This window comes from Heterocephalus glaber, unplaced genomic scaffold (assembly GCF_053883595.1).
Source record: "Heterocephalus glaber isolate CG9 unplaced genomic scaffold, H.glaber_assembly_v1.0 deba00000470, whole genome shotgun sequence".
NCBI lineage: Eukaryota > Metazoa > Chordata > Mammalia > Rodentia > Bathyergidae > Heterocephalus > Heterocephalus glaber.
The window spans coordinates 13,078,810-13,105,812 of NW_028258145.1; the positions used below are offsets into that span (position 1 = coordinate 13,078,810).

General features: G+C 38.8%; 2 protein-coding genes across 4 annotated transcripts; both read right to left on the bottom strand.

The window, feature by feature from the left end:
- Positions 1-820: 820 nt before the first annotated feature.
- On the bottom strand, positions 821-2,104 carry LOC101704998 (tubulinyl-Tyr carboxypeptidase 2). The gene has a single exon (XM_004844531.3). The coding sequence runs from the start codon at positions 1,997-1,999 to the stop codon at positions 929-931; it is 1,071 nt and encodes a 356-aa protein (XP_004844588.2). The 5' UTR covers positions 2,000-2,104; the 3' UTR covers positions 821-928.
- Positions 2,105-5,875: 3,771 nt separating this feature from the next.
- On the bottom strand, positions 5,876-27,003 carry Il36b (interleukin 36 beta). 3 transcript variants are annotated; one of them, XM_021258168.2, is made up of 5 exons: positions 26,818-27,003; positions 9,020-9,105; positions 8,434-8,541; positions 7,009-7,148; positions 5,876-6,382 (listed from the first exon to the last, which is right to left on the bottom strand). In XM_021258168.2, the coding sequence occupies exons 2-5, from the start codon at positions 9,033-9,035 to the stop codon at positions 6,173-6,175; spliced, it is 474 nt and encodes a 157-aa protein (XP_021113827.2). In that variant the 5' UTR covers positions 9,036-9,105; positions 26,818-27,003; the 3' UTR covers positions 5,876-6,172. The 3 variants fall into 3 exon arrangements, with proteins under 3 accessions (XP_021113827.2, XP_021113828.2, XP_021113830.2); XM_021258169.2 differs by lacking the exon at positions 26,818-27,003 and adding an exon at positions 14,152-14,416; XM_021258171.2 differs by lacking the exon at positions 26,818-27,003 and adding an exon at positions 10,052-10,211.

Consider the following 27,003-nt stretch of genomic DNA (forward strand, 5'->3'; position numbering starts at 1 on the left):
CATCAAGTGTGAACAGAAAGGTTATCTGGTTCTCAAGACCTGCTGCTGGTTTGCTCCTGGCCTCTCTTCCTTTCTGAGTGTCTTTATGTCCGAGGTAATCGCAACACTGCTGAGCCTGCGTAATAAGTGTGTGACCTCTTGTGCTTTTTGCTGGACTCTGCAAAGTTTAAATGTTAGTGACAGAACACAGACTAGCCTCCAAATGTGCTTGTTTTTTAAGAACAGAAATTGCCATCAGTGAATGCTTTAAAAAAGAGTAAGAAGTAACTCCAAGATCCTAAAAATGGTTTCCCATATTGCCAAAAGAATTTCAGTGTTTTGTAAAACACTTGCATATAATACCTTAAATCTCATCATGTGTGTGCACCAGGAAAATACTCCAAACTTGCGAAAATCCCCATGGGAAACAGCAGGGAAACAATACAAATAGAATACAAAAAACAAAATGCCATTAAGTTTGCATATCTGATGTAAAAATGCTGAGGTAATATTAACTGCTTAAAAAAACCCCCACCCATCTTTGCTTCTGTTATTGCTGAAAAAGACTAATAGTGACTGAGTGATCTTACTATACCAAAAGTGGGAGAGAGGACTGCATGACATTTGCTACTGGTGGGCATAATGTTCAAAGTAAGTAAAAGAAAGTAAATGAAAAAGTATAAAACTACAGTTAATGATGGTTATCCTTGAGATCTGGAGTGAGGGAGATAGTCCAACCTCGGTGGGGTTTATTCTTTAGCCTTTTCATGGTTGCCTCTTCGGGAGTTTTAAAGCTAATTGTTCCCACCCACTCAGATTCTATTTCCAGGTGAATCCTTAGAAATAAATTTCACAGGTTCTTAATAAATAGTTGCAGTTCCTCCTGAAGATGCTGGGTAAAGTCAGAGTGAAGCACCACAAAACCCTCTTGCTGGCCGCTGTGGCTTGACTAGATTCGGATCTGATAACCCACTTCATTCAGGGTGCTGAGATCCACCTTCTTCTCGGGCAGGGCAGGAGACTTGTCTCGCCTGGCAAACCTTCTCGGGGGACTTGCCGGTCTCCTTCGAGGTGACAGGGATTTCCCCCGGCTTCTCACCTGGGTCGGAGAATGGGCACTCAAAGGCTTCAAGATCTTCATCCTCAAGTCCCTGGCATATTTCTCCAGCTCCTTCCTTATGCTGGCCCTCAGCATCTTTGAGACATTGAGAACCAGCTGCTTCCATTCGATAGGTTGGAAGCTATGAGGCTCATAGGGGACATAGAGCCCAATCTTGACATTCTTGACTGTGTGCAGGTACTTCTTGTAGGAGTCTTCAAAGTCAAAGACAAGGTCACTGAGAGTCCGAAAGGTCAGTGGCTTGTCCATCAGCTCAGCCCTTCGGCTCATGGCTAGTGAGCCGTAGCAGCCATTGCAGTATATTCCCAGCACAACGTGGTGAAAGTAATTTCCTGAGAAGTAGGTTTTAAGGCTAAAGGGGAATCGCTCAGTGGAAGGCTGCCCATTGATTAAGTATATGCCCAGGATGACAGCTTCAAGGCATTTGATAGGCAAGGACTCTTGGGTCATTTCCTTCACTGTTTCCATTAACCCGCTCAGTGGTCTCATTTTCCTAATTTCAAAGAACTGGGTCCCCGTGTGATTATATTGTAGTGTCTTCATGTAATTCTGGATCGCCTGGAGCCAGTCTGGGATAGTCATGGACAGCCTGTAGTTTGGGACCTGGGGTATTGAAGACGTTGCAAAGAAAGCGGTGTCCCTGATGGCCCCCACCACCTCTCTGCCCTTGGGGTGCACCTTGGCCACGTGCATCCACATGCGCTCCCAGGTGTGGCTGTCCATGGGGTCCATGGGGAAGCCGATCTTGTCCATGTGGAACAGCACCCCACCGTCTCTGTCCTCCTCCTCCGAGCCCCCGCTGGTGGCGAGGCTCACCGGCCGCTCGTGGCTGCTCCGGGACCTGCCTTTGGCGCCTTTGGGGTGGGGGCAGCGGTGAGTGTCGGCCGCCGAGCTGGTCATAGTGGGGCGGGGCACGAGGCGGGGGCCCGGGGGCTTGGGCGTGGGATCAGAACCCCGTGCGTGTGGCCTTCTCCATGCCCCCGGTGCCGCAGGACGCGCCCAAGGGGAGAGCGGCGGGGCTCCTGCTCATGGGCCGGGCCTGGGGCTAGCGTGCTTCATTTTGGCCGACCCTCTCCGGGGGTCGCGGGCGGGCGGCGGGGGTTGCTGCTGCCCGGCCCTGGGCTGACTCTGCTGGGGCTGCGGCGGCCGGCCCCACATCCCAAGTCCAGTGATTTCGGTTTTAAGCATGTACAGTTTTTAAAATATTCTCTTTCATAGAAAAAGGAAACTGTATTTGAGGGAAGGAAAGGCTAGATATGGATGTTGATGCAAACTGGAAAGGAAGGATTGGTAGGAGGGAGGAGAATCCTTTGACATAGATTTTCATTCAGCTTGCTGAAAGGAAGAGATTTGGGGGACAAACCGCCAGAGTGTCATAGGGTAAATCCCTTCTTTACCAACCTGTGCAAAACCCACTATTCAATAGTCCTGGCTTTGAATGTGGCCACTGTGACTCTATCATAAGAAAGCAGCAATAGTTTCACCATGAGAGTGTCAGTATGAAAGCATCTCAGTGATTGGAGGGAAAGGTCAGAGAACCCAAGCTTCAGAGACTTGAATAGGAGAGATAATAGTGCTAGTGTACTCTTTTTCCATCTGTCTATATTGTATCCCCCCCCCACCCCTTCTCTCTGACTAATTAATTTCAGGCTACAGATAGACAAGGACTTTGCCTAACTTTTTGCAAGGTTTAGGAAACCATACTATATATAAAGTGCTTTCTAATATCAACTGAACAGAGTTGTCTTCTTATGCCTTTTGCTTTGATTCCTAGCTTAGATCCAAGCAAAAAAAATCATGCTCCGCAAATTACAGAAGCAAATAAAATATCTGAAGATAGCTCTTGCGTTGTTCTATGATTTTGCTACCTCTTCTTCTTCTTCCTTCTCACCCCAGCATATTCATCTTCTCTGTTAGAGGAGACAGGTGGTACAGTGTGGGTGGGCTGGCTATCTACTACTAGCTCATGTCCAGTGCCCTTGGCATTGCTTAGAAATGAATGTTCATAAGTCTAGGATTGAAATGAGCTTTTAAACACCATTTGCCGTTCTTTCTTTCCATTCCACTATTCACAGAACTCACATTCTTTGGAGCCCTGCCTGCTATGTGCCCTCTGCAATGTCTCTCACGGTCATCTTCACCATCATCTTGTTCTCATTCCTGACTTTGGCTAGAGAAAAGAATTGCAACAGTGAATCTCCTGGGCTCTTTCTCCTGTGTCCCTACACAGTTCTAGCCATGCCTGTGTGTGTGGAGGGAGAGTTGGACAAACTCTCACGGTCTGCCCAAAGACCTGTTGGAGGCAGTCAGTGAACATTGGCTGGTGGCTCTTGGCGGGGTGTGTTTGTGTGTGTGTGTGTGTGTGTGTGTTTGTGCTCTGGGCTATGCTTTGTTTCTGCAGCCACCCACTCTTTAGTGCACATCATGGCATCCTCACAGCCTCTGAGATCACCTTGACATAGGGGAAAGAGAAGAATGAATTGAAATGGGAGTTACTCAAAGCTTTTCTCTGCTTTACTACTCCATGTATTTTGAGAAGCTTTGCAGTTCCTTTGATATTTCTTAAAGTCGAGTGTCTTCTCTGCCTTTGTAATGCCAGATTCTGTCAGACACACTTCAGTATCAATGGGAAGATGTAATATGTGCAATGAGAGTCAATTAATTTCCAAAGTATTTTTTTAGAAACTGTTAGGCAGGAGACATGGATAACAGAAAGTATGATAAAGGAAGTATCTCATGAGAAGGCAAAAATGGTGTGACTTCAAAGAGAAGCTGCTTCCATTTTGGGGGAAGATGAGAAGATGCCTGTAAACACTTGAATCAGATTTAGGTTGTTAAGAAGACGTAGGTGGGACAAATACACAGAGATGGAAGATGAATACTGGAGATGTATGCCACAGTATGAGCAGAGGTAGAGAGGGAAGAAACACAACATTGTGGGTAGCTAGCAAAGAAGTTTTCCTAGACAGAATCTGTCTTCCCAGAAAGAAGTGCCTGACACAAGGGTTTGCATGAAGGATGATGACAAATGATTCCAGGGAACAGGAGAAGGTGCTGGGGAATTAAAACAGAGATAGAGAGAAGCCAACACAAGGGGTTCTTGATTTCAGCACTGCCATGCAACTGAAGGTTGCCTTCTTCTGTTTCCTTCTTTGGTTGCAAAAAACATCATATTACTCAACACACAGAAATAAATAAAATATCTGAAGATACCCTTTGGATCCTTCAGAGATTTTGCATTCTTCTTCCTTCTCATCACTGGGACACTTAGGAGGAACCATGTACAATGCAACTGAGAATTGTCAAAGTGGAGAATGGATATCCATTTCCATGCCCTTTGTCAAGGGCTTCCTATGGAGCAGCTCCTTGTCCCTTCTAGTTCTGTGCATTGTTCAAGCACATTGGTGCAAGTGTCTTTTTCCCCAGGTGTCCTAAGAGCCCTGCAGCAAGAATAGGTTCTCCAGGCAGCTGAGATGACAGGATGTCAGATTACACCTTCTCAATGTTTGTTGCACAGAAATGCCAGGAATAAAAAGTAGGCTAACCAGAGGAAAGGCAGTGAGGGTAAGAGATTCAAAGAGTACCCCAAACAAAATTACAGAAAGCGAAGTAACATGAGTTAATGCAAGAAGTATATTTGGAATATATTTTTCCTGGCTGAGAAATTTGAACTCAGAAACTGGCATACATTGTAAGATGTGGTACTTCTGCTTGTCATGTGCAAGAAAGACTGCTCTTCTGAGGGAATGTCTTTGTCATGTGCACATTGCTGTTCAGGTTATTATGATTGATTGTAGTCAACTTGTGCTTGGTTAATGTATTTGCAGGTCATGTTGCAGGATTTACCTAAATAACACTCACAAAATGAACAGCTGACTTAACACTGTCCCCATGAAGAAACTATTTTTCAGGTTATTATTGATTGTAGTCAACTTGTGCTTGGTTAATGTATTTGCAGGTCGTATTGCAGGATTTACCTAAATAACACTCACAAAATGAACAGCTGACTTAACACTGTCCCCATGAAGAAACTATTAATTACATAAACTACTGAAATCCTAGAAAATAGGAATAACAATAAGAAAATATCATAGCTGATGCTTCTATTTGCAATTATTTTATCAAGTAAAATAAGGACAGTGCAATTAGTTCTGAGAAGCTGCCCAAGAGAAATTCAAACTGACATCAATGACTTTTTGTGAGCCAGTGTTTAGTCAGGTGAATATTGGGGCAAGTTTACTGTATTTCAGTGATAAGCACAAAGGTTTTATAGAAATTGAATATAGTGTATCACAGTGGCATGAACAATGATACCATTTAGCAATACAAAAATATAAATGCCCAGAGTTTGTCTATTAGAGTATAAATTCCCCAAGGAATTTCAATCTGTCATCTTTCATTTTTATTTGAGGCAATAAAATTCTGTTTTTTGAAATGACTTACAAATAAAAAGATCAGACCCATCCACTCTGTGTCTCTGTTCACTCTCTCTATCCACCCAGCAGCATTTGCAAGCTTTTTCTCAACCCTAGGTGAGGTTATTTGGGTGGTTCTAATGTACAATGAATGATTCTATGAAATATGAATTGATTTACACTCACAACATTTAACAATAATAACCAAATTATATACAGTGTGTCAAATTGTTAACTTTGATATTATGAATCCACCATGATTATTAAGTCATATGTAAATTTTTAATTTTACATCCATCTTTTTTACATTTATCTTTTGGGGTATGTGTTATAATGTTTAAAATAAACATGCATGAAATTAGTAAATAATAATATTTTATTTTATTGATACAGTTATGTGAACAAGAACATTCACATCTCTTGGCTGGGAGTTGGCAGAAGAATAGGAAGGGAGGGGTGCATGTAAGAAGCATAGGAATTGGCTGAAGTGGACTTGGTAGCCAAACTGATGGTGGGAAAAGATCAGGAAAGAATGAAAGTGACCTTTAGGCTTCCCACTGATTCAAGTGAAGGACATGATACAGAAATGAGTTATTGCGTTTTCAAATAAAAGGCTGATCCTCTATTCAGAATTGGCCACTCACAGCCCATACTGGACTTAAGTCTTAGGATCTAAATGGAAGTTGGTGTTCATTGAGCCTCTCTCTTGGGTGAGAAAGACAGGTTGATTTGCCTCAGAGGAGGTGGCTATGAACCAACCAGGGTAGGAGACAGATTGAAAGGCAGAAATGGAGCCCTCCACACTGTGGAAAAAGAGAAAGGGCCTTTGTGATGTTTTATCCCTATATAGGTCCATGATGTCCATCTCCTGGAAGGAGAAAAAGGGCTTGTTAGTGAGGAGGAGGAGCCCAGGCTGTCTAAACAGGTATCTGTTAGTTCCCAATAGCCTGGCTCTATCCCAAGGTCCCATTACACAGGGTACTACTGATTCTCCCTGGAACAGAGGGAATTTTGCATCTCTTTCTTGCGAGTACTTGGTTCACATTCACTCCCAGGTTCAGGTTAGTCTCACTGAATTACCAGCTCCAAATGGCCTTGGACATTGTACTTTCTATCATTAGTGGAAGTATCAGTTTAATTACTATAAATCTTCCTTTTAGCACATGGATATAAACATATGCTCTACAAAATCTAGATAAACAGTCTCTCTCCATTTGTTGAAAGTGATAGCCTTTGGTTAAATGAGAGCATTCTGTTATCTTAGAGGATTTCTAGGTAGCAGTTTATTAGGACTGAGAAGCCACCATGCCTTGGCTTTTCAGAAACAACTCATTGGGTGTTATATTTGTTCTAATGGCAGTATTTAAAAGTCAGTTATTTTCATTATATTGATCAATCTGGAGTGTAAAACTATCATTTTATTTCTGTAGAGCATGATGTGACATTAAATAGTCCATTTGATACATGTCTCTCAGTAGCTGCACATCCACTCACCTTAAGCTGCAAAGTAGGGTGGCCCTCAGTTTCTGTGACGAAGAGACTGAGAATTTTATCTTTGATTCCCAGGTAAACCAGATTGCCTTTTCCTTCATCACGAAGTTCTGTGTCTCTACATGCTATTATGGCAAGAGTGACTGGAAACAAGGAAAAATGTAGATGTCATGCTCCAAGCAGAGGGAAGTCAGTATTGTGACCTCACACTCAGTTACTCTTCTAAGTCAAGGGGATATGAAGCCCTGAGGACTTCTCCCAATGGGCTCCTCCCATTAGCTTCATGGCAGAGAGACTTGGTTCCTTTTCTGAAACCTATTTATTTCCTCTTCCTCAATATCTGCACCCCAATTGTCACAGGGTGCATTACTTTCCATATATATATATATATATATATATATATATATATATATCACCAACTTTGCTGCTAAATGTGGCCATGTGCTTAAACTGTGACCCATGAGATGTAAGTGGAAGTATTGTTTAGGATGTCTAAAAGTACTTTCTAAGTATTATTATGAAAAAGTATCTCATAAATGGAAACCCAGAAGAGGAGCCAGTGAACTACAGAAGAATAAGATAGAGTGTGAATAAAAGGGAACATATAAATTATACTAAATGTGGCTGAAAGGCCAACAAATAGGATCAGAGAAGTGTCTTTTGGGTTTTGGTTTGAGAAATTTGCTTTGGCAATGGATCTCAAGTGGGGAGTGAAGGGCACTCTGCAAATCAGATTGCTTTGACGTAAATGGGAATAGGAAGTGGACGCAAGTTGTGTGGCCAACTCTCCAGTGCAATCTGGATGAAATTCAGCTATGATTGGTACAGGAAAACAGAATGTTAATAAGAACAGAATATGGGTATTAAGAGTGTGGATGTTACACTGGAGCATGTCAGTTAGTGATAGAAAACCCAGCAAATAAAGGTGAGAAATGCTGCTAAGAGAGGGACTAGAGCAACATGGAGGTACTGAAGAAAGGGAAAGAAGCTGAGATAGATTGACTTGATGGAAGAAGTATTTCACATTATTGGAGGAGAAAATGCCAAATTAGTCAAATGTGTAATCTGAGGGTAAAAGAGATGAGGGAGTTTGAATCTGAGGGTACAGGGCCAATTGTTGGACTTTAAAGGAGAGAAACTCCAAGGATTTCAACCATTGCTCAAAAGGGTAATTTTTTTTTTTTTTTTTTGCCTCTGAAGATGTTTTCCTTTGGTAAGGGGAGATGTCCATCCCATAAAACCCTGTTGTTAGGCACAGGTTTTCCTTTGCGGAAGGCAGTTAGTTGTCTTACCTTCTTTGCACTTCTTTTGTATATTGAGCTGGTGCCCAGAATTGATATGGACCAGGGTGGGCTCATGGATTCTAACTTCTATCCTAGGGGAAGTGGGGTCCCTCCAGGAGAAATAGTGGTTTCAAATATCACTCACTAGGCTCAACATTGTTGCTGGATGGAGCTGCTATTAATACATTTCCACTCAGGAGCCATACCATCTGTTCAGAATCACGAATGTGGTAATATCTAGGAGTTTCCTGAACTGTAAAATACCAAAAAGACACAAAGCATAAGTGGACTTATAATTAACTTTCAGACTTTTGGCTTCAGAATCCTTGGCTAGGAGGAGAAAGAAAGGGGAACAAGGCAGGGCTGGTTTGTGAATGAAAACATCAGAAAGGATCTAAACACATTTATGGTCCCAAGGTTCTTTTTTCTGGAGTTATCTTTTCCTAATTGATAAAGTCTTTATGTAGTACCAAAACCACAACTATTTAAATTGGTTACCATTATACTGGGGCTTTCTCTTTATCTTCTTAATCAAAACAAACATGCAATTCTAAATGTAGATAATTAGAAAATAATTAAATACAGGATGATTTTCTAACACATATTTCTGATTACTTTACACAGAACAAATACACTTGTTGCAGAGCTTGTAGCATATGTCCTTGTAGCATACTGTCTTTGGTGAAGTGGGGTAGAGCTAGTTCCAACCTTGTTTGTGATTTACCACTTACATTCTTTCTTGGCCATTTGACTTCCTTGACTTTCCACGGGGAGGACAAGGTATATCAAAATGAGGTGAAGAGGAGGTTATCTGCAGCTGTTCATAGAGAGAAGAAAACATGTTATTCATTTATCTCTCCTTCCCCTAAAATTTTGTTGACAATCTTTAAAGAAACCTTCCCTGAGTCCTTGTCCCATAGGCATATTTTAAGAATTTTCTTTTCTAAAAAATTGGTTATACAGATTAATGGGTTTCATTTTGGCAGATTCCTACAAGCATATAACATCCTTTGATCATGTCAACTCTATCACATCCTTGCCCCACCCTCTTCACTGGTTTCACATTGCAGGGCTCAATGTATAAAATATATCTTGCTCACATCCACCTCCCTTTATTATCTCCCCCTGTAACCCCTTTAATATCCTTCCTCTTGCCTAATAGTAGTCTCAAATGCAGATTTCAAAGGAAAGACAGAAAGACTATGTTTCAAGGTCAGCAAACCCTAAATGGAATGGAATCTCCCTTCCCTGTGGTGGCCAGTGTGATCCTGAATCTCCAGGCTGTGATGGCCTTGGGATGCCATCCAACACTGCATCTGAGATGGTTAGGAGATTCTAAGACATCACTCCAGGCTCCTCCAGAGCAGTAAGCCTCTGAGTTCAGAGGAAAGGAGGGAATGTGTGTCAATCACTGTTATGGCCCTACTCACAGCTGTTAGGTCATTTTTTCCAACTTTACCCTAGGCACACTTAAATAGCTGACAGAAAATCTGCCTCTCAGACCTGCACCTCCATCCAAAGAGGCATCTCTGAGGATCCTGCACATGGTGATCCCCAGCCTCATCAGGAGTTTTGACAATCAAAGGCTATCTTCTGGGTTTGTAGATAATACCACTGAGGTAATCCCCGAAGAACATTACAGGCTTCAGCGATAATGCATTGGTCACAATCTTACCTACCCCAGGATTGCCTGAATCAGTGGATACCTATGAACAGTGACTAAGTAATCATCACCTAGAATTGTTTTACATAGTTCCTTGTACCTTAGTCCAGGATCCCTGCAGTTACTTCAAGCCTATATACAGAGTGGTCAAAGGAAGGTTCCCCACACATGTCTTCTGAGAAGCAGTAGATAACTTTCGCCTGAACTGTGCTTTTTTTTCTGGGTTCAGAGATTCAGCTCTAGAAGTATCCAAGTTCTCTGGATGTTGGTCTCAGACTCCTTGGTTTTTAATGAGCAAGGAGGGAGCTCTACATGCTAGTCCTGGGTGTGCCCACTGTGGCAAGGAAGATGGGCTGGACAGAGTTCTTACAAGGCTTAGGATAGGTGGCAAGAAGCGCCACAGGTGTAGCTGGTCTGGGCTCCTCGAAAAGCTAGAGCAGAGCAAACACCAGGAGGCAACTAGGAGGCCATATGCTGATTTAAAGAGGAGTTGGAGATTAAAGAGGTGTGGTTCACTTGACTCATTGAATGCGTTGAGAACATAGCCCTGATCACATCTGATCGCTGGCAAATCACAGCACAGGTGTTTTACATATTGTGAATGTAATATAGGCCAACACATATTGTGCAAGTTTAGAGAGCTTATTTTGTTTTTGACAAAAGTGTAACAGTTTTACGTGAGTAATCTTTTAATTCTTTAGGGCCCATTAATATTTATTTCTTACAGAAGAAGACAGAGGCCATGAGAAATAAAGAAGGTTACTCAAAGTCACTCAGCTACTAAGAAACCTAGTCAAGCTAGGTGGCAAACCTCTCTGATGTTAGCTACTATGTGACAGACTTCCTCTGGGCTTCAGTCTCTGGTATCTTACTATAACCAGCTCCTTATAGCTTCAGGTCCTTGTTTTGGAGCAAAGAAGATTGTAGCTGACAAAACAGCATTCAGCAAGCAGTGGGGAATGATTCAGTGTATGTTTAATAGAAAGAATAAAAGGAAGAGCTCCTTGTTGGTCAGGGACGAGTACCACAAGGTGGACATCCTAGAGGTTTAAGTCCATTGGCTTGATGTGCAGTTTTTGAATGGGGTGAATGTTGCAGAACACAGGAATGCTCTGGTTGCATGTAGTCCTTGGTTGTCTGGAAAGTAAGCTGTTTTATTTGCACTTCATGTCCTCCAAGTTCTTTCTGATTTATTTAGGAATGTGTTTTTGTCTCTAACATTTCATTAGGCTCTGATAGTCAGTTTGCCTAAGCTCCTTATTTGGGTCCTCTGGTATGTTAAATCATTTAAACCCTAAATTTTAATTTACTTCAACTTAACTGTGCCCTATTTACCTAACTTCACCTATTACCTTGATTCATTCTCCCTTCTACAGTAGTGACCCTCACTCCTGTCAGGAAGAATAAGCAATGAAAGGTCTTCTGAGCTACTTCCTGCTGAGAGGGGGTACTGTTGGAGAGCAGCAGCCAGAGGTTACCACGGTGAGGCCTATCTAGAGGTCCTGAATAGAGCTAGAAGAGCGCCTGTCAAGAGTCTGCATCACCATTTTTAGCTTTGAAGCTGTCAAATGAGAAGAAACAAATTTAAGTAGGAGATTGAGAAAACATGGTCCAAATAGCAAGGCTACAAGAAACATTAATAATGGCCCTGCTATGGGGAGAAACAGAGAGGTCTAATTTCAGGTTTTTGATCAGGATCCCCATGACTTAAGTGATTTTTGGTGGTTGTTTGAAGCACAGTTGGCTAGATTTTATGTTGCATCACTTATTATTTCAGACCCATTGGCATAAAAGCAATATTTTTTCTAGTAACATATAATCTCTACTTTTTGGCAGTTAAAAGGTTATCTGTAAGTTTGATTTTTTAAAGGATCTTTTTATCTGATGTGATTTATTTAAAGATAACAAGCTTTATTTATAAACATGTAAAAGTTTAGCCTGAAAATATTGAGGCCCTATATTTTTGAAGGATAATCTTAGTTACGTAAGTAAAAGATTTTTGTTCAATTTTGTAGCTATTATTGTGGCTTTTTTTTGTCATACTGAATCACAGGAATAACAAGTTGTAGGTGTAGATAGAAACTGTCAGCAGGAGCCAGTATGTAGGACTTGGAACCCTTTTGTATATTTAGCCTAAATTACTATTAATATTTTAATATATCTTGTTGGTTATGCTGAATGTTTAAGACCAAGTTCAAGTGAGACCTGTATGAATTAGAATTAACCTTTTGTTGTATATTAATGTCAGGCAAGGCTGTCCAGGGATTGCTTTTGGAAGCATGTAGAGAGCCTCTTAGGTCCTCTGCCAATGTCATCTGGCAGGATGAGTCAAAGTCTTGCTTGACCATGGTTTCCAGGCTTCCCTTGGAAACACGGGAGATGGTTTTTCCCTGGTGACTCCCCTTTTAGCACAATGTACATCAGTTGACTCCTGTCCTCTGGGTCTAACAATCTCCTTGCTTAGGAGGTTAGATGGCTCACTACAGTAGTAGGATCCTGTAGAGATGTTCCCTAGTGTCCTGAGTAATTATTGACTGTGGCGAGTCAGGGCCAAAATATTGGCTGTTCCCTTAGTCTGGTTACGTATTTAGCTTTGGTCTCAAAGTCCTAGTTGTTGAACACACAGAAGATCATTTACACCAATACTGAAGTGAGAGCAATAGTGATTGCCTTAGAAGTCAAATTTGTAAAAAATAGTACCAGATAATAGTTATAAAATATTACAGGGTGAATTTTAAATCAAAAGCAAAACATAACATTTTAGCAGAATAATTATGTTGACACTATTAGGTGGAGTGGTGGAAGAGAAGGAAAGAGGTTGGAAAAAAAAATAAGAAACAAGATACATCATATGAAATAGAAAAAAAAGTTCAAAAGGAAAGGGAAAGTAGGCAGGGGGGAAGGGGTAAGAAAGGAAGGAAAAAGGAAAAAATGAGAAAAGGAAAAAATGGAAATGAGGCTTTTGTAAATAGGGAGGGAAAGAGAGGTTGAGGGAGGGGAGGGGAATGTGAAAAATAGAAGACTCAAGATACACCCTGTACAGGTACAAGTTCCCTATGATTAATATTATCATTGTGTATATCTAAATTGTACCAACAAAATTAAAATTTGAAAATAAAATAAAACAAATGGAATCCATAAAACAGATGCAAACAGATTTCCAGGAGATTAAAAACTCCATCTAAAGTCTGCTCAGCAGAATGAACTAATGTGAGGATAGAATTTCGGATATAGAAGAAAAGATTGCAATTAGTGACCAGGAAAAGAAAAATTGCTTTAAAATTGTAAAGGAACATGAGAAATCAATCCAGCAGCTGCTAGACGATGCAAAGAAGAATAACATAAAAATAAAATAAAATACATCATAAAAAAGATACAATGGCCAGGTCTACATGCTTTCCTAAGGGATAAGCAGTAACTTGGAATTATACTGAATTAGCCCCTCCAGTTTCAGGAACTCCAGATAGACATCAGTCAACCAGGTGGGTGACCAGATCATCTGGACCAGTCCCTTTCCAAAAATGTCCTTGTTCTTTCCATATACCCTCTTCATGTGAGCTACTTCCCTATTGGACCAATAGGGAAGTTAACTGGCTATACTTGCTATACTTGTAGTCCTATGGCTTGATTATAGTTTGACTAACATTGTACCCATGTTGTGACTTTGCTGTAGAAATCACCTTTGACAAAGGGCCTTGGTGGCAGCTCACTTCCAGTCTTCTCCTGTCTCTCAGGAGTTATCTCTGAATAAATCTTTCCTATTCCTAACCTCAGTTGACCTTTGGAATTTATTCTTCAGTTTCAAGGGACATGAACTAGGCACATTTGACATTTAACAGAATTGTATATTTGGGAGTTGTATTTTTTCCTATACAACAACATGAGCTAAGGCAAATAATATCAACAAAAATGAAAAAATGGAATAAGGGAACTGAAGGATGAGGGAGGGAGTGAGAGGGAAGGAGAAAGGAATTTAGAAAAAGAAACATGCTGTACTATGTATAGGTAACCATTACCCAAGATGACTGTAGACTATATGAACTCCAAACATGTACAAATAAAATAAATATTAAGAAAAGAAATAGCTCCAGCTCTTCAGTACCCTGTACCTTTGACCAAGTTCCCCAGAGCTTTTTCAAGCCCAGTTACAGAGTAGTGAAAAAAGGCCCCCAACACACGGCTTCTGACAGCAGTAGTTACCTTTCTCCTGAAGTGTTCTTTTTTCTGGGTTCAGAGATACAGCTCTAGCATCATCTAAGTGCTCTGGGAAGTTGGCCTAGGACTCCTTGGTTAAAACTGAGCGAGGAAGGAGTCCTACATTCTGGCCCTGGGTGCTCACTTTGGCAAGTAAGCTGTGCTGGATAGAGGTCCTACAAGGCTTTGGATAGGTGGCAAGAAGTACCACAGGTATGGCTGGTCTGAGCTCCTTGAGAAGCTAGAGCAGAGCAAACACCAAGAGGCAACTGGGAGATTAGATGCTGAGTTAAAGAGAAGTTGGAGGCAGAGGTGTGGCTCACTTGACTCACTGAATAACATGAAGCCATAGCCCTGTTCACACCTGATCTCTGGCAAATCAAAGCACTCCTCTCAGGTGTTTTACATATTGTTTAGGTAATGTGTGCTAAGATCATATTGCACAGGCCTGTAGAGCTTATTTGATTTCTAACAAAGTTCTAAGAACTTTACCTGAGTAATCTTTCAATCCCATAATAACTCCTCAGAGCCCATTAATCTTTTTCTTATGAGGAGACAGAGGCCCTGAAAGATAAAGAAGCTTACTCAAAGTCACACAGCTACTAAGAAATCTATTCAAGTTAGATGCCAAGTCTCTCCAATGTCAGCCATTTGATATTACTGAAGTACATTATGTTTACTCATGTAAAAAAATTTTCTCCCATGATACACTGTGGTGTATGCTGTTCATACTACATTTAAATGAACAACTTGAGAATAAGGTTGAGACCCAATAAAATATTCCTCTGAGAGCTAGTTATAAAATTATACCCAGATTTTGAGAAAACAGATTCAGATTATAAATTGTATAGTCTAATCTTAATCTGATGCATCGCCCCTCCATTATATAAGGGTTATTTTAGGTGCAGTTAACTGCTTCCCCTTTAATAGCTTGCCAAGTGTCAAATGAGAATTTATCATGCTGGTATGTTAGGTATATAGGGCAAATATGATAGCATCTCACACTGGGCTTTGATTTAAGTTGTACATTTATACAATCAAGATTGTTTTAGGAATTACATATATGAAACAAAATTATTTCATAGGTTTTTTAAAAACTGAGCATCTGGTTTCTAAAGAATTTATTTAAAACAATCTACAATTTTCTTGGTCCCAAGTGTATCATATTGACTATCCTCATGCTTTTACCAAGTTTTATGAAATTTAAAATAGTTAATTCTTGAAAGAGCTGCAAAGGTGCACAAGCAACAGCCAGAGGCCCACCCAGATAGCATCCCAAGTGTGCACAGGGTCCAGCCTGAACCCCACCCAGACAACAGAGCAGTGCAGGGATCTAGAAGGCCACCATTCTGAATCCAGGAATTGGCTCAGAGGTGAACACCAGAGAAAAGGCTTCTCGGTGGCACACAATTGAAGACCACAAGGCAAGCAAAAAGTTCCCTCAACAAAGGCTCAGCAGGCTGCATCTATTGAAATGAGGAGCCACTTGTAATCAAGTCTCAAAACCAGACTTCCAGATCACCTAAGGCAACCCCAAAGGGCAACAAGGTGGAAAAATTTTATACTCAACCATCTGGACTCCCTGAACTGGCAACAAAAGATGATCTGGAAAAAATGAAATAGAAAATAATTTCTCAGATAACAACAGAGATTGTGCTCATAGTGAAAGACATGATTAATAAGTCTAGAGCAGACACGGATAAAAAAATAGAGGAGCTGAGGAACATGATGGAATCCCAGCATAGGAAACAAATGGAATGCATAAAGTGGATGCAAACAGATATCCAGGAGATTAAATACTCTATTGATAGTTTATGGAGCAGAATGAGTCAATGTGATAACAGAATACCAGATACAGAAGACAGGATTGCAATTAGTGATCAGGAAAAGAAAAATTTCTTTTTTTTTTTGTATTAAATTCTTTTATTGGTACACACATTTATTGGTACACATATTTTATTGGTACACACATTTATTGGTATACAACACAATTACATTTCTCATTGGGAATTGTACCTTTATATAATGCATCTTGGTTCTTATTTTTTCCCCATTCCTAGCCCTCCCTTCACACCCTCCACCCTTCCCTATTTACAAAGGCTTTATTTCCATTTTTTCCATTTCTCATCATTTTTTCCTAGGAAAAGAAAAATTTCTTAAAAACAATAAGGGAACATGAGAAATCAGTCCAGCAGCTGCTAGATGATGCAAAGAATAGCATAAGACTGATCGGAGTCAATGAAGAAACAGAAGAGAGTGCAGACAACATAAAAAAAACTGTTCACAGAAGTAATGGCCAAAAACTTCTCAAGGAGGGGAAAGGAATTTGACATACAGATAAGGGAGGCATGTAGACTCAAACTAGCTGTGATAAAAAAATCTACATCCAGGCATATAATAGTTCAGATTCCAGAAAGCTAACTGAAGAATACAATTCTACAAGCAGTGAGAGAAAAGAAACAAATCACATACAAAGGAAAGCCCATCAGAATTACATCAGACTTCTTAACACAAACCCTCAAGTCAGAAAGAGCCTGGAGTGAAGTATTTCAAGGCCTAAAAGAAAACAATCTCCAACCCAATTGCTGTACCCTGCAAACCATCTTTCAAAATTGATGGAGAAATAAGATACTTTTCAAACAAAGAGCACCTGAGGAACTTAATGAATACCAAACCAGCACTGCAAAAAATTTTAAACAATATCCTAGGAAAAGACAATGAGGATCACAACTGCAGGAAGCTCAGCAGAATGAATCCATCAGGCACAAGAAATTAAATGCAGGGGCCAGGGATTTAGCTGAGTGGTTCTGGTGCCTGCCTCTCAAGCAGTAAAAAAAAAAAAGAAAAGAAAAAAGAAATTAAATGCAAAGGGGGGAGAATTTAACAAAAAGAAAAAGTCATGACAAGGATAAGTCAATACATATCAGTTATAACCATCAATGTTTTTAAAAAAATTTTTTGCAGTACTGAGGATCGAACTCAGGACCTTGTGCTTATGAGGCAGGAGCTGTGCCACTGAGCTAAACCCACAGCTGGTTATAACCATCAATGTTAATGGTCTCAATTCACCAATCAAAAGAAATAGACTGGCAGAATGGGTCAAGAAGCAAGATCCAACAATATGCTGCATACAAGAAACACACTTAATTCAAAAAGAAACTAATAGACTGAAAGTTAAAGGATGGAAAACAATACTCCATGTGACAGGAACCCCACCAAAAGCAGGAGTAGCTATCCTCTTTGCAGATCAAGTGGATTTCAAATCAACACTGATTAACAGAAACAAAGAAGGACACTACATCATTGTAAAGGGAACAGTCCAAGAGGAAGAGATGGCAATCATAAATATATATGCACCAAACAATAGTGCACCCAACTATATAGAATAAATACTAATGGACATGAAAAATCAAATAACCACTAATACAATAGCAGTGGGGGATCTTAATACCCCCCTGTGACAAATTGATAGGTCAACTAGACAAAAAATAAGCAATGAAATACTAGCACTCAATCAAACTATTGAACAAATGAACTTAACAGATGTTTACAGAGTGCTCTACCCCACAAAATCAGAATACACATTCTTTTCAGCTGCATATGGGTCATTCTCCAAAATAGACCACATACTCGCTCATCGAACATATTTAAGTAAGTGCAAAGGAATTGAAGCTATCTCCTGTATATTATCAGACCATAGTGCAATGAAATTGGAGATGAATAGCAAAAGAAACCACAACAATTTCATAAACACATGGAAACTGAACAACACACTTCTGAATAACCAATGGGTCACAGAGGAAATTAAAGAAGAAATCAGACAGTTCCTTCAATTAAATGACAATGACAATACAACATATCGGAGCCTGTAGGACACAACGAAAGTAGTCCTACAAGGGAAATTCATAGCAAATATTCACATTAGGAAAACAGAACAAGCCCAATTAAACAACCTGATGCTGAACCTCAAGCTTCTAGAAAAAGAAGAGCAGGACAAACCCAAAGTTCACACAAGGGAGGAAATTATAAAGATCAGAGGAGAAATCAACGCAATGGAGACTAAGAGAACAATACAAAAAAATCAATGAAGCCAAGAGTTAGTTCTTGGAAAGAATCAACAAAATTGACAAGCCCTTAGCCAACCTTATCAGAAAAAGGAAAGAAAAGGCCCAAATCCATGCAATTAGGAATGAAAGAGGTGAAATTACAACAGACCCAGCAGAAGTCCAGAGGATTATCAATACATACTTTGAGAACATATAGTCCCAGTAAGATGGAAAACACAAAAGAAATGGACAGATTCCTAGATATATATGCATTACCAAAGTTGAACAAAGAAGACCTAAAAATTGTAAACAACCCAATAACAATCAATGAAATTGAAAACGTAATTAAAAACTTACCAACTAAGAAAAGCCTGAGTCCTGATGGCTTCACCACTGACTTCCACAAGACATTTAGAGAGGAACTACTGCCACTACTCTTTAAACTCTTCAATGAAATTGAAAGGGAAGTAGTACTCTCAAATTCATTCCTGGAAGCAAGCATCACCTTGATCCCCAAAGCAGAGAAAGACCCAACCGAAAAGGAGAACTATAGGCTAATCTCACTAATGAACACAGATGCAAAAATCCTTAATAAGATACTGGCAAATAGAATGCAGAAGATTATCAAGAAGGTCATACATCCTGGCCAAGTGGGATTCATGCCAAGGATGCAGGGATGGTTCATCATATGCAAATCAATCAGTGTAATACACTATATCAGTAGAGCCAAGAACAAAAACCATATGATCATGTCAATAGATGCACAAAAGGCATTTGACAAAATCTAACTTGCATTTATGACAAAAACTCTTAAAATTGGAATAGACAGTCTCTACCTCAATCTGATAGAAGCCATCTATGAAAAACCAACAGTCAATATCATACTAAATGGTCAAAAACTGAAATCCTTCACACTAAAATCAGGAACAAGACAAGGATGTCCACTATCACCAGTCCTGTCCAATATAGGCTTGGAAACATTAGCCACAGCAATTAGGCAAGAGAAAGAAATGAAAGGAATAAAGATAGAAACTGAAGAAGTCAAATTGTGATTATTTGCAGACAACATGATACTATATATAGAAGACCCCAAGAACTCCACCAAAAGTCTTCTAGACTTAATAACCAAATTCAGTAAAGTAGCTGGATAGAAGGTCAACACACAAAAATCAATAGCTTTCCTCTACATGAACAACAGACCCACTGAGACAGAAATAGGGCAAACAATTACTCTCACAATAGCATCCAAGAAACTGATATACCTAGGAATCAACCTAACAAAAGAAATCAAAGACCTCTTCTCTGAAAACTATACCACTCTGAAAAGAGAGATTGAAGATGATATCAGAAAATCAAAAGACATCCCTTGGTCCTGGGTAGAAAGAATCAACATAGTGAAAATGACCATACTTCCCAAACTGCTATATAGATTCAATGCCATCCCAACTGAAATTCCAACAACATACCTCACAGACCTTGAGAAGACAATCTAAAAATTCACTTGGAACAAGAAGAGACCTGGAATAGCAAAAGCAAGTCTAGGCAATAAAGATAAGGTAGGGATTATCACAATCCCCAACTTGAAACTATATTACAAAGCTACTGTGATAAAAACAATATTGTGCTGGCAAAGAAACAGACCTGAAGACCAGTGGATGAGATTAAAAGATGCAGAAACAACTCCAGACACACTCAGCCACCTCATCTTTGAAAAAGGCACCAAACACTCTCACTGGAGGAAAGATAGCCTTTTTAATAAATGGAAAAATTGGGTTTCAACTTGCCAAAGATTAAAACTAGACCTATATCTCTCACCATGCACTAAACTAAAACAGAAATGGATGAAAGAGCTAAATATTAAAACAGAAACACTAAACTTGCTGGGAAAGAGGTTAGGTAGAACCCTTGAAGATATTGGCATAGGAAAAGATTTCATGAAGAAAACCACAGTCACACGTGAACTAGCCCAAAGAATCAACAAGTGGAATCTCATCTTATAAAAAGTTTCTTGCCAGGGATGTAGTTCAGTGGTTCTGCACCTGCTTCACAAGTGCAAAGTCCTGAGTTCGATCCCCAGTACCAAAACAAACAAACACAAAAAACTTCTTCATAGCAAGAGAAACCACCACCATGTGAAGAGACAACCTATGATGCGGGAGAAAAATTTCACCTGCTGTTCCTCAGACAAAGGTCTACTATCTAGAATCTATAAAGAACTTTAAAAAAATCAGAACTCCCAAATTTAAAGACCCAATCTGAAAATGAGCATCTGAAATGAACAGACATTTCTCAGAAAAGAAGTAGAAGTAGCATATAAACATATGAAAAAGTTTTCACCATCACTGGTCATTTGAGAGATGAAAATGAAAACAATGCTGAGATTCCACCTCACCCCAGAAAGAATGGCTGGTATCATGAAATCAACCAATAACAAATGCTGGTGAGGCTGTGGGAAAAAACGACCCTTGCTCCACTCTTGGCAGGAATATAGACTGGTGCAACCACTGTGGAAATCAGTGTGGAGATTCCTCAAAGAACTAGGATTGGAGGTCCCATTTGACCCAGCTAGTCCCCTACTGGGGATTTTCCCAGAAGAATTAAAAGAATCATACCATAATGATTATATGTGCACCCATTTTCATAGCAGCACAGTTTGTAATAGCTAAAACATGCAAACAGCCCAATTACCCATCAACTGGAGATTGGATAAAGAAAATGTGATTTTTTTAATAAAATGGGTACTACTCAGCCATAAAGAATGAGAAATTAGAGACATTTATAGCTAAATGGTTGCAAATTGAGGTGATATTCTTAAGTGAAATAAATAGGTCAGACGTGTAAATATGGAATAGTTTCTCTGGTGTGAGAATCAGAAAGTGTAAATAAGGATCAGAAGGCATAATAGATAATGTGAAATAGGTAGAAATGGTGGAAAGGGGAAGGGGAAGTGGGATGAGTAGGGGAAAGGAAAGAAGGGAATGGAATTAATATGAGAAAAGGAAAAAATGGAAACAAAGTTCTTATAAATAGGGAGGGGTGGAGGGGCTGAAGTGAGGGCAGGGAAATGGGGAAAAGAAAGAACCAAGACAGGTTATGTAAAGGTACAAATCTCCAATGATGAATGTAATTATATTGTATACCTAAAATATCACAATAAAATTAATTTAAAAAATAAAATAGTTAATTGTAAATAATTTATTTGTTTGGTGCAGTTCTAATTCCCAAATCCTAATCTTCAAATGAGGAACATGTGGAGAGCAGAGCTATGTCATATCACTTTGCTCTTACCATTCCTTTTGACCAGCCTCAAATAAGCCTCATTGCATCATATATTTTCTTTCTGCTGAAAACAACAGAAAGTATTTTGCTTTATTGGCCTATGTACTAATGTTTTTACTATTGACCAAAGTGCATTCTGAAGTTTTTCGAGGCATGTATTAATAGAATTATAAGAACACAGTTTATCATGTGAGACATTAGGCTTCATCTGTTATGTTTCTCCTTCCTCTATTGTCTATTTTCAAGAATGTTTTTAGGAATTATATTTTATAAATTTTTCAAAATAAGGTATATATCTATACAGAACTTAACATTTTGCGGAAAATATATCAACTATATTTTGAGAAAAAAAGTACAGCATGAGTTCCATGAGGAATAAAACTATTGTATCTCATATGAAATTATTTCAGAATGGAAATATTTTTGAGAAAAGTAGCTAAGTATTCTTTCTTTAGTTTGAAATTAGAATTTAACTTCAGTTTAACTTATAGTTGGGAATTGAAACTTATTAATAATATATTCAATAATGTCACTAATGTGAGCAGCAGAATACTAAAAGTTGATGTTTTAAGCAATTTCAGAACATTAACAGAACTGTTTCAAAGCAGAAAATTGACAATGCTACCTTTAAAATCTCATGAACAGATCATCGCATATGACATAATATAGAAAGGCCAATTCAAAGAAATGTGGCAGATGTGGTTGTGTTAACTGTTGTTCTTTGCCACGTCTTGTATTTGAAAGTTTGAACAGCAAGCTTAAAATAAAACATTCTACCACTGACCAAAATAAACAAACAACACCCACAAACAAAAACAAAACTAGACAACAACAGCAACAAGAAAAAAACCAGGCATTGGCATTAAAAGCAATTGTTGCTGATGAAACACAATATTGTTGATCAGCCCATAACATTAAAAATCCTATTCACTGGGTCAAAATTTACTTATATGTAGCTCTCAACTACTAATTATGGCTTCACTGTCTCAATTACACCATTAACTCTTTTCCTTAGAATATTGCACCAGTTCAACTGGTTTTCCTGTTTCTGTTCTTACCCCCATAGAGTGTAATGACCACCCACCAGCAAACAGAATCAGAGACAGAAATACAGTCACATCAGTTCTTTGCTTTAAACCCTCTGGTGGTTTCATTTTATACCTAAAAGCATAACCGAAGCTCTTAACACAGCTCACCCAAACTCATTTGATCTGGTCCCTGCTTTCTTTCCAGTTTGCCTTCTACTGCTGCCCTTCTGACTCCCTTGGTATAGCCACACTGGATTCTCATTGATTCCTAAATTGTTCTGATTTTTGTCATTGGAGGTTTTAATTTAGCTCCTGGGTTCCTTTGACATACTTCATCATTGCAGTTTTTAAAAACTTTTTGTCATTATTGGATACAGTAGGGTACTTTTATGTATTTCTTACCCAGTCCAACATTCAGCCATTGATCCAGCGATGCTGAGTATTTGTATATAATATATATACTTGAACCTTATTCTGAGGTGCAATTAAGTTACTTGGATCTTTTTTTGGTTTAAGATTTGATAGGTGGAGCCACAAAAGCATTTATTCTAGGTGCTTTTTCCTTCTGAACACTGCACTCAATGCCTTATGAATTACAAGGTTTTTCAGCCCTTCTGGTATGAACAGAAATTGTTCTGTCTAACTCTTTGGTATGTTTTAATCCCCAGCTTTAGTGACAATCACATTAGCATAAAGGGTGGGAAGAGGAATTGGAAATATACTGTTATAAGGTTCTTATATTATGCTTAAAGTGGCACAGAATTATTTGAAGTGTTTCATTAATTAAGGGCTTGTAATCCCTAAGGTAACCAAAAAAGATACTTAAATGTATACAACGTCAATAGAGTAAATGGAATAATAAAAACTGTTAACTAAAAAGAAGCCAGATGAATATAAAAGCAACAAAGAACAGATGAACAATTAGAAAACAGCAAGATGGTAGATACTAATCAAATTATAACAATAATTAAAAGTAAATGCTATAAACATATGTACCATTTAAAATACTGAAATTTTTCAGATCAAATAAAAATGAAAAATCTAATTATATAGTGTGTATAAGAAATATTCTTAAAATATGTAAAGACACAAATAGTTTAAAGGTATGGAAAAGGGATGGAAAAACATGTGCCATGAAAATGCTCAACAAAAGAAAAGAAGACTAGAGCTATATCATATCAGAAAAAGAAAATTAAAAACAAAGAAGATTATTGGGCATGAAGAGGAGCATACTGTAATTATAAAAGGTTTAACTGTACAAAAACAGCATAACCAATCTTAAGTATGTGTGCTCCTAACAACAGAGCTTAAAAATACAAGATGTTGTTTGTTATTGCTAAAACTTGGAAACACCCCAATAGCCCATCATCTGGAGACTGGATTTAAAAAATGTGGATTTTTGAAAATAAAATGGAGTACTACTCAGCCACAAAGAATGAGAAATTGGAGACATTTCTAGCTAAATGGATGCACTTTGAGGCCATGCTATTAAGTGAAATACATAGGACACACATGTGTACATACCAAATAGTTTCTCTGGTGTGAGAAACTGAAAGTGTAAATAAGGATCAAAAGATATAATAGATAATGTGAAATAGGAAGAAAAGGTTCAAAGGTGAAGGGGAAGTGAAAGGGGTGGGGGAAGCAAAGAAGGGAATGGAATTAATATGAGAAAATGAAAAGATTGGAAACAATGTCTTTGTAAATAGAGGGGGGAGGGGTTGAAGGGAGGGCAGGGGAAGGGGGAAAAATAAGAATCAAGAGAGATTATGTAAAGGTACAAATCTCCAATGATGAATGCCATTATATTGTATACCAAAAATGTACCAATAAAATTAATTTATACAAAACTTTTATTAAGAACTTTGTCTACTATCTAGAGGAACAGCAAGTGAAAGCTTTTTCCCACATTGTGAGTTGTCTCTTCACACTGTTGATGGTTTCTCTTCCTGTGCAGAAGCTTTTTAATAAGAAGAGATCTCATGTGTTGATTATTTGTGCTAGTTCAAGGGCACCTGAGGTTTTGTTCATAAAATCTTTTCCTACACCAATGTCTTCAAGAGTTCGTTAATATTGACAGTTATTACTGAAAGGTATTGATTTATTCCTATCATTGCACTCTTTTTCTATTGATGACTTTTATTTTTCTTTTTTTTACAATCTATTCACCTTGCTTGATGTATTATTCATTCCATCTGGAATGTTGCCTTTGTTGGCTTCATCGTCTCTAGGATACCTCTCTAGGATATTCTTGAGTATTTTCTGGAGTACCAGTTTGGTGTTCATATATCTCTTGAGTTGTTCTTAACCATGGAATGTCCTTATTTCTCCATCTATTTTGTGTGTGTGTGTGCTGGGGATCGAACTCAGGACCTTGTGTTTGCGAGGCAGGTGAGGTGCCACTGAGCTAAATCCCCAACCCTATTTCTCCATACATTTTGAAAGAATATTTTGCTGGATTGGTTAATCTGGGTTGGAAGTTGTTTGCTTTCAGGACTTCAAATACTTTAGTCCAGGCTCTGCTGATTTTTAATGTTTGTGTTGAGAAGTCTGCTGTAATTCTTGGGAGGCTGCTTTTTGGCTTTCTCTGACAGCTTTTAATATTCTAGTTTTGATTGTAGTTATTGGACACCTGAAATTTTAAGTAAAATGTGTTGTGGGGAGCTTCTTTTATCATCATACTTGGTTGACATTTTGTAAGCCTTGCTTACCTGTATGTTGAACTATTTCCTTATACTTGGGAAGTTTTCTATTATGATTTCTGTGAACAAATTTTTTATTCCATGTGTGCTGTCTTCTAGTTTCTCTGTAACTCCAAGTAGGATTAGTTTGGTCTTAGTGTTGCCCAGTAGCTGATAAAATTTTCTTGTTCTCTTATGATTTGTAGGCTTCTCTGAGTAATTCCTTTATTTTACCATTGTGCCCTCAATTTCAGAAACTCTGTCTTCACATTGATCATTTCTACAATTTATGAATTTCTGCAATTTTTTATATCTAGTATTTCTGTGCAATACCTTTATACAGAGACTACATCTTTGGTAAATTTGTCATTCATGGTTTGAACCTTTTTGTTTCTTTCATATCCACACTGGTCATTTTGTACGATAATTTCATGAACTTTTTGATTGTGTCCTCTTTGAATTCGCCAAGTTTCTTTACCTCTTCTTTAATCATTTTATAAAGCTTGCTAAATGGTGTTTGCTTTCTGACCATAAGTACCTCTTAGATTTGCCTTTGGAGAGCTGGGAGACTTTGGGGTCTTTTGTTTCCTTGTTGTCCCATTTTTCTGTGTGTGTGTGTGTGTGTGTGTGTGTGTGTGTGCGTGCCATTTGTTTGAGGTCAAATACAGTGAAGAGAGATTGTAGTTGACATGAAGATCTTTTTAGTTACATTTGCCCTTCCAGTGAAATGTTCATGACTTTATTTGTCCATAGATATTGTTCACCCTTTCTGCTGTTCAATTTAAATGGTTTGGGCCCTATTATTGTGTTATGGGGAAAGAATTACTATCGGTTACACCACCATCAACAGATCTGATCAAATATCATTTCTGAGTTAAACCTTGCATTTACACTTTCCCCCTTTATTAATCAACTTTGCAGTCTATACTGTATTGTTATTAGTGATTACTCTGTGATGTGGAAGGAGAAAAGAAGGAAAAGAGATGGAGGGATGGGCGTAAGAGGAGTGCAACTCTGCAGGAGGAGAGGTACATAGGGGAAATAACAATAGGTTAAAAACAGATGTGGGGTCAGATTCTGTTAGAGGTTGTTTATAATTGGAATGAAAGATTAATGTTGAGGGTTTAACATTTGTGGCAGTGGGGGTGGGAAACAGGAGGAAGGAGGTGTGATTATGGATTAAGGAATGGTGTGAGGTTGTCAAAACCTGTTGATTTATTTGTGACCCTATAAAGTGGAGAAGAGACAAGGGAAGACAAGGGGCTAGGTAAAATAAGGAAGAACAAAAGGAATAGAATAGATAGAACAGAAGTTTAATATGAAATAAGATGGGAATATCTGAGTGAGTGTGAAATACAGGGACAAGGAAAACTTGAAAGGAAGTGTTTAAAAAGTGGGAGAGGGCTGGGGATTTAGCTCAGTGGTTCTGCAGCCTGCCTCTCAAGTCCAAGGTCCCAAGTTCAATCCCAGGTACCAAAAAAACAAACAAACAAGCAAACAAAAAAGTGGGAAAAACAAGTAAACAGTAAGAAATAGTGCTGTTATAGAGCTAAAGAAAAAGATGAGGAAGATAAGAAGAGAGCAAAAATAAACAGCAACTAAATCAAAGTAAAAAAGTAACAACAATCTGGCAAGTACCTGGCTCCAGCACTCCAACAAGAGAACATAGATGTAAATTGTCCACACAATTCCCTTCTTGCCTTAGTTTCAAGGGGATTCCAGGCAACTACTTGAAGACTGTGGGTGGCTGCATACTCTGGAAGTCCTATTGAAAGCTGATGTGCTGGGCAGACTTCACTTGAGTACAGGTACTCATGATCCTCT

Excerpts from the sequence above, each read along its gene's own strand:
- Il36b (XM_021258168.2), bottom strand. Across the intron at positions 7,149-8,433 it reads CAGCAACAATGTTGAGCCTA|TCACTCTTGCCATAATAGCA; the intron begins GTGAGTGATATT and ends CCTTGTTTCCAG. Across the intron at positions 6,383-7,008 it reads ACCCTACTTTGCAGCTTAAG|GAGATGGACATCATGGACCT; the intron begins GTGAGTGGATGT and ends TTCTCCTTCCAG.
- LOC101704998 (XM_004844531.3), bottom strand. The coding sequence starts at position 1,999 with ATGACCAGCTCGGCGGCCGACACTCACCGCTGCCCCCACCCCAAAGGC.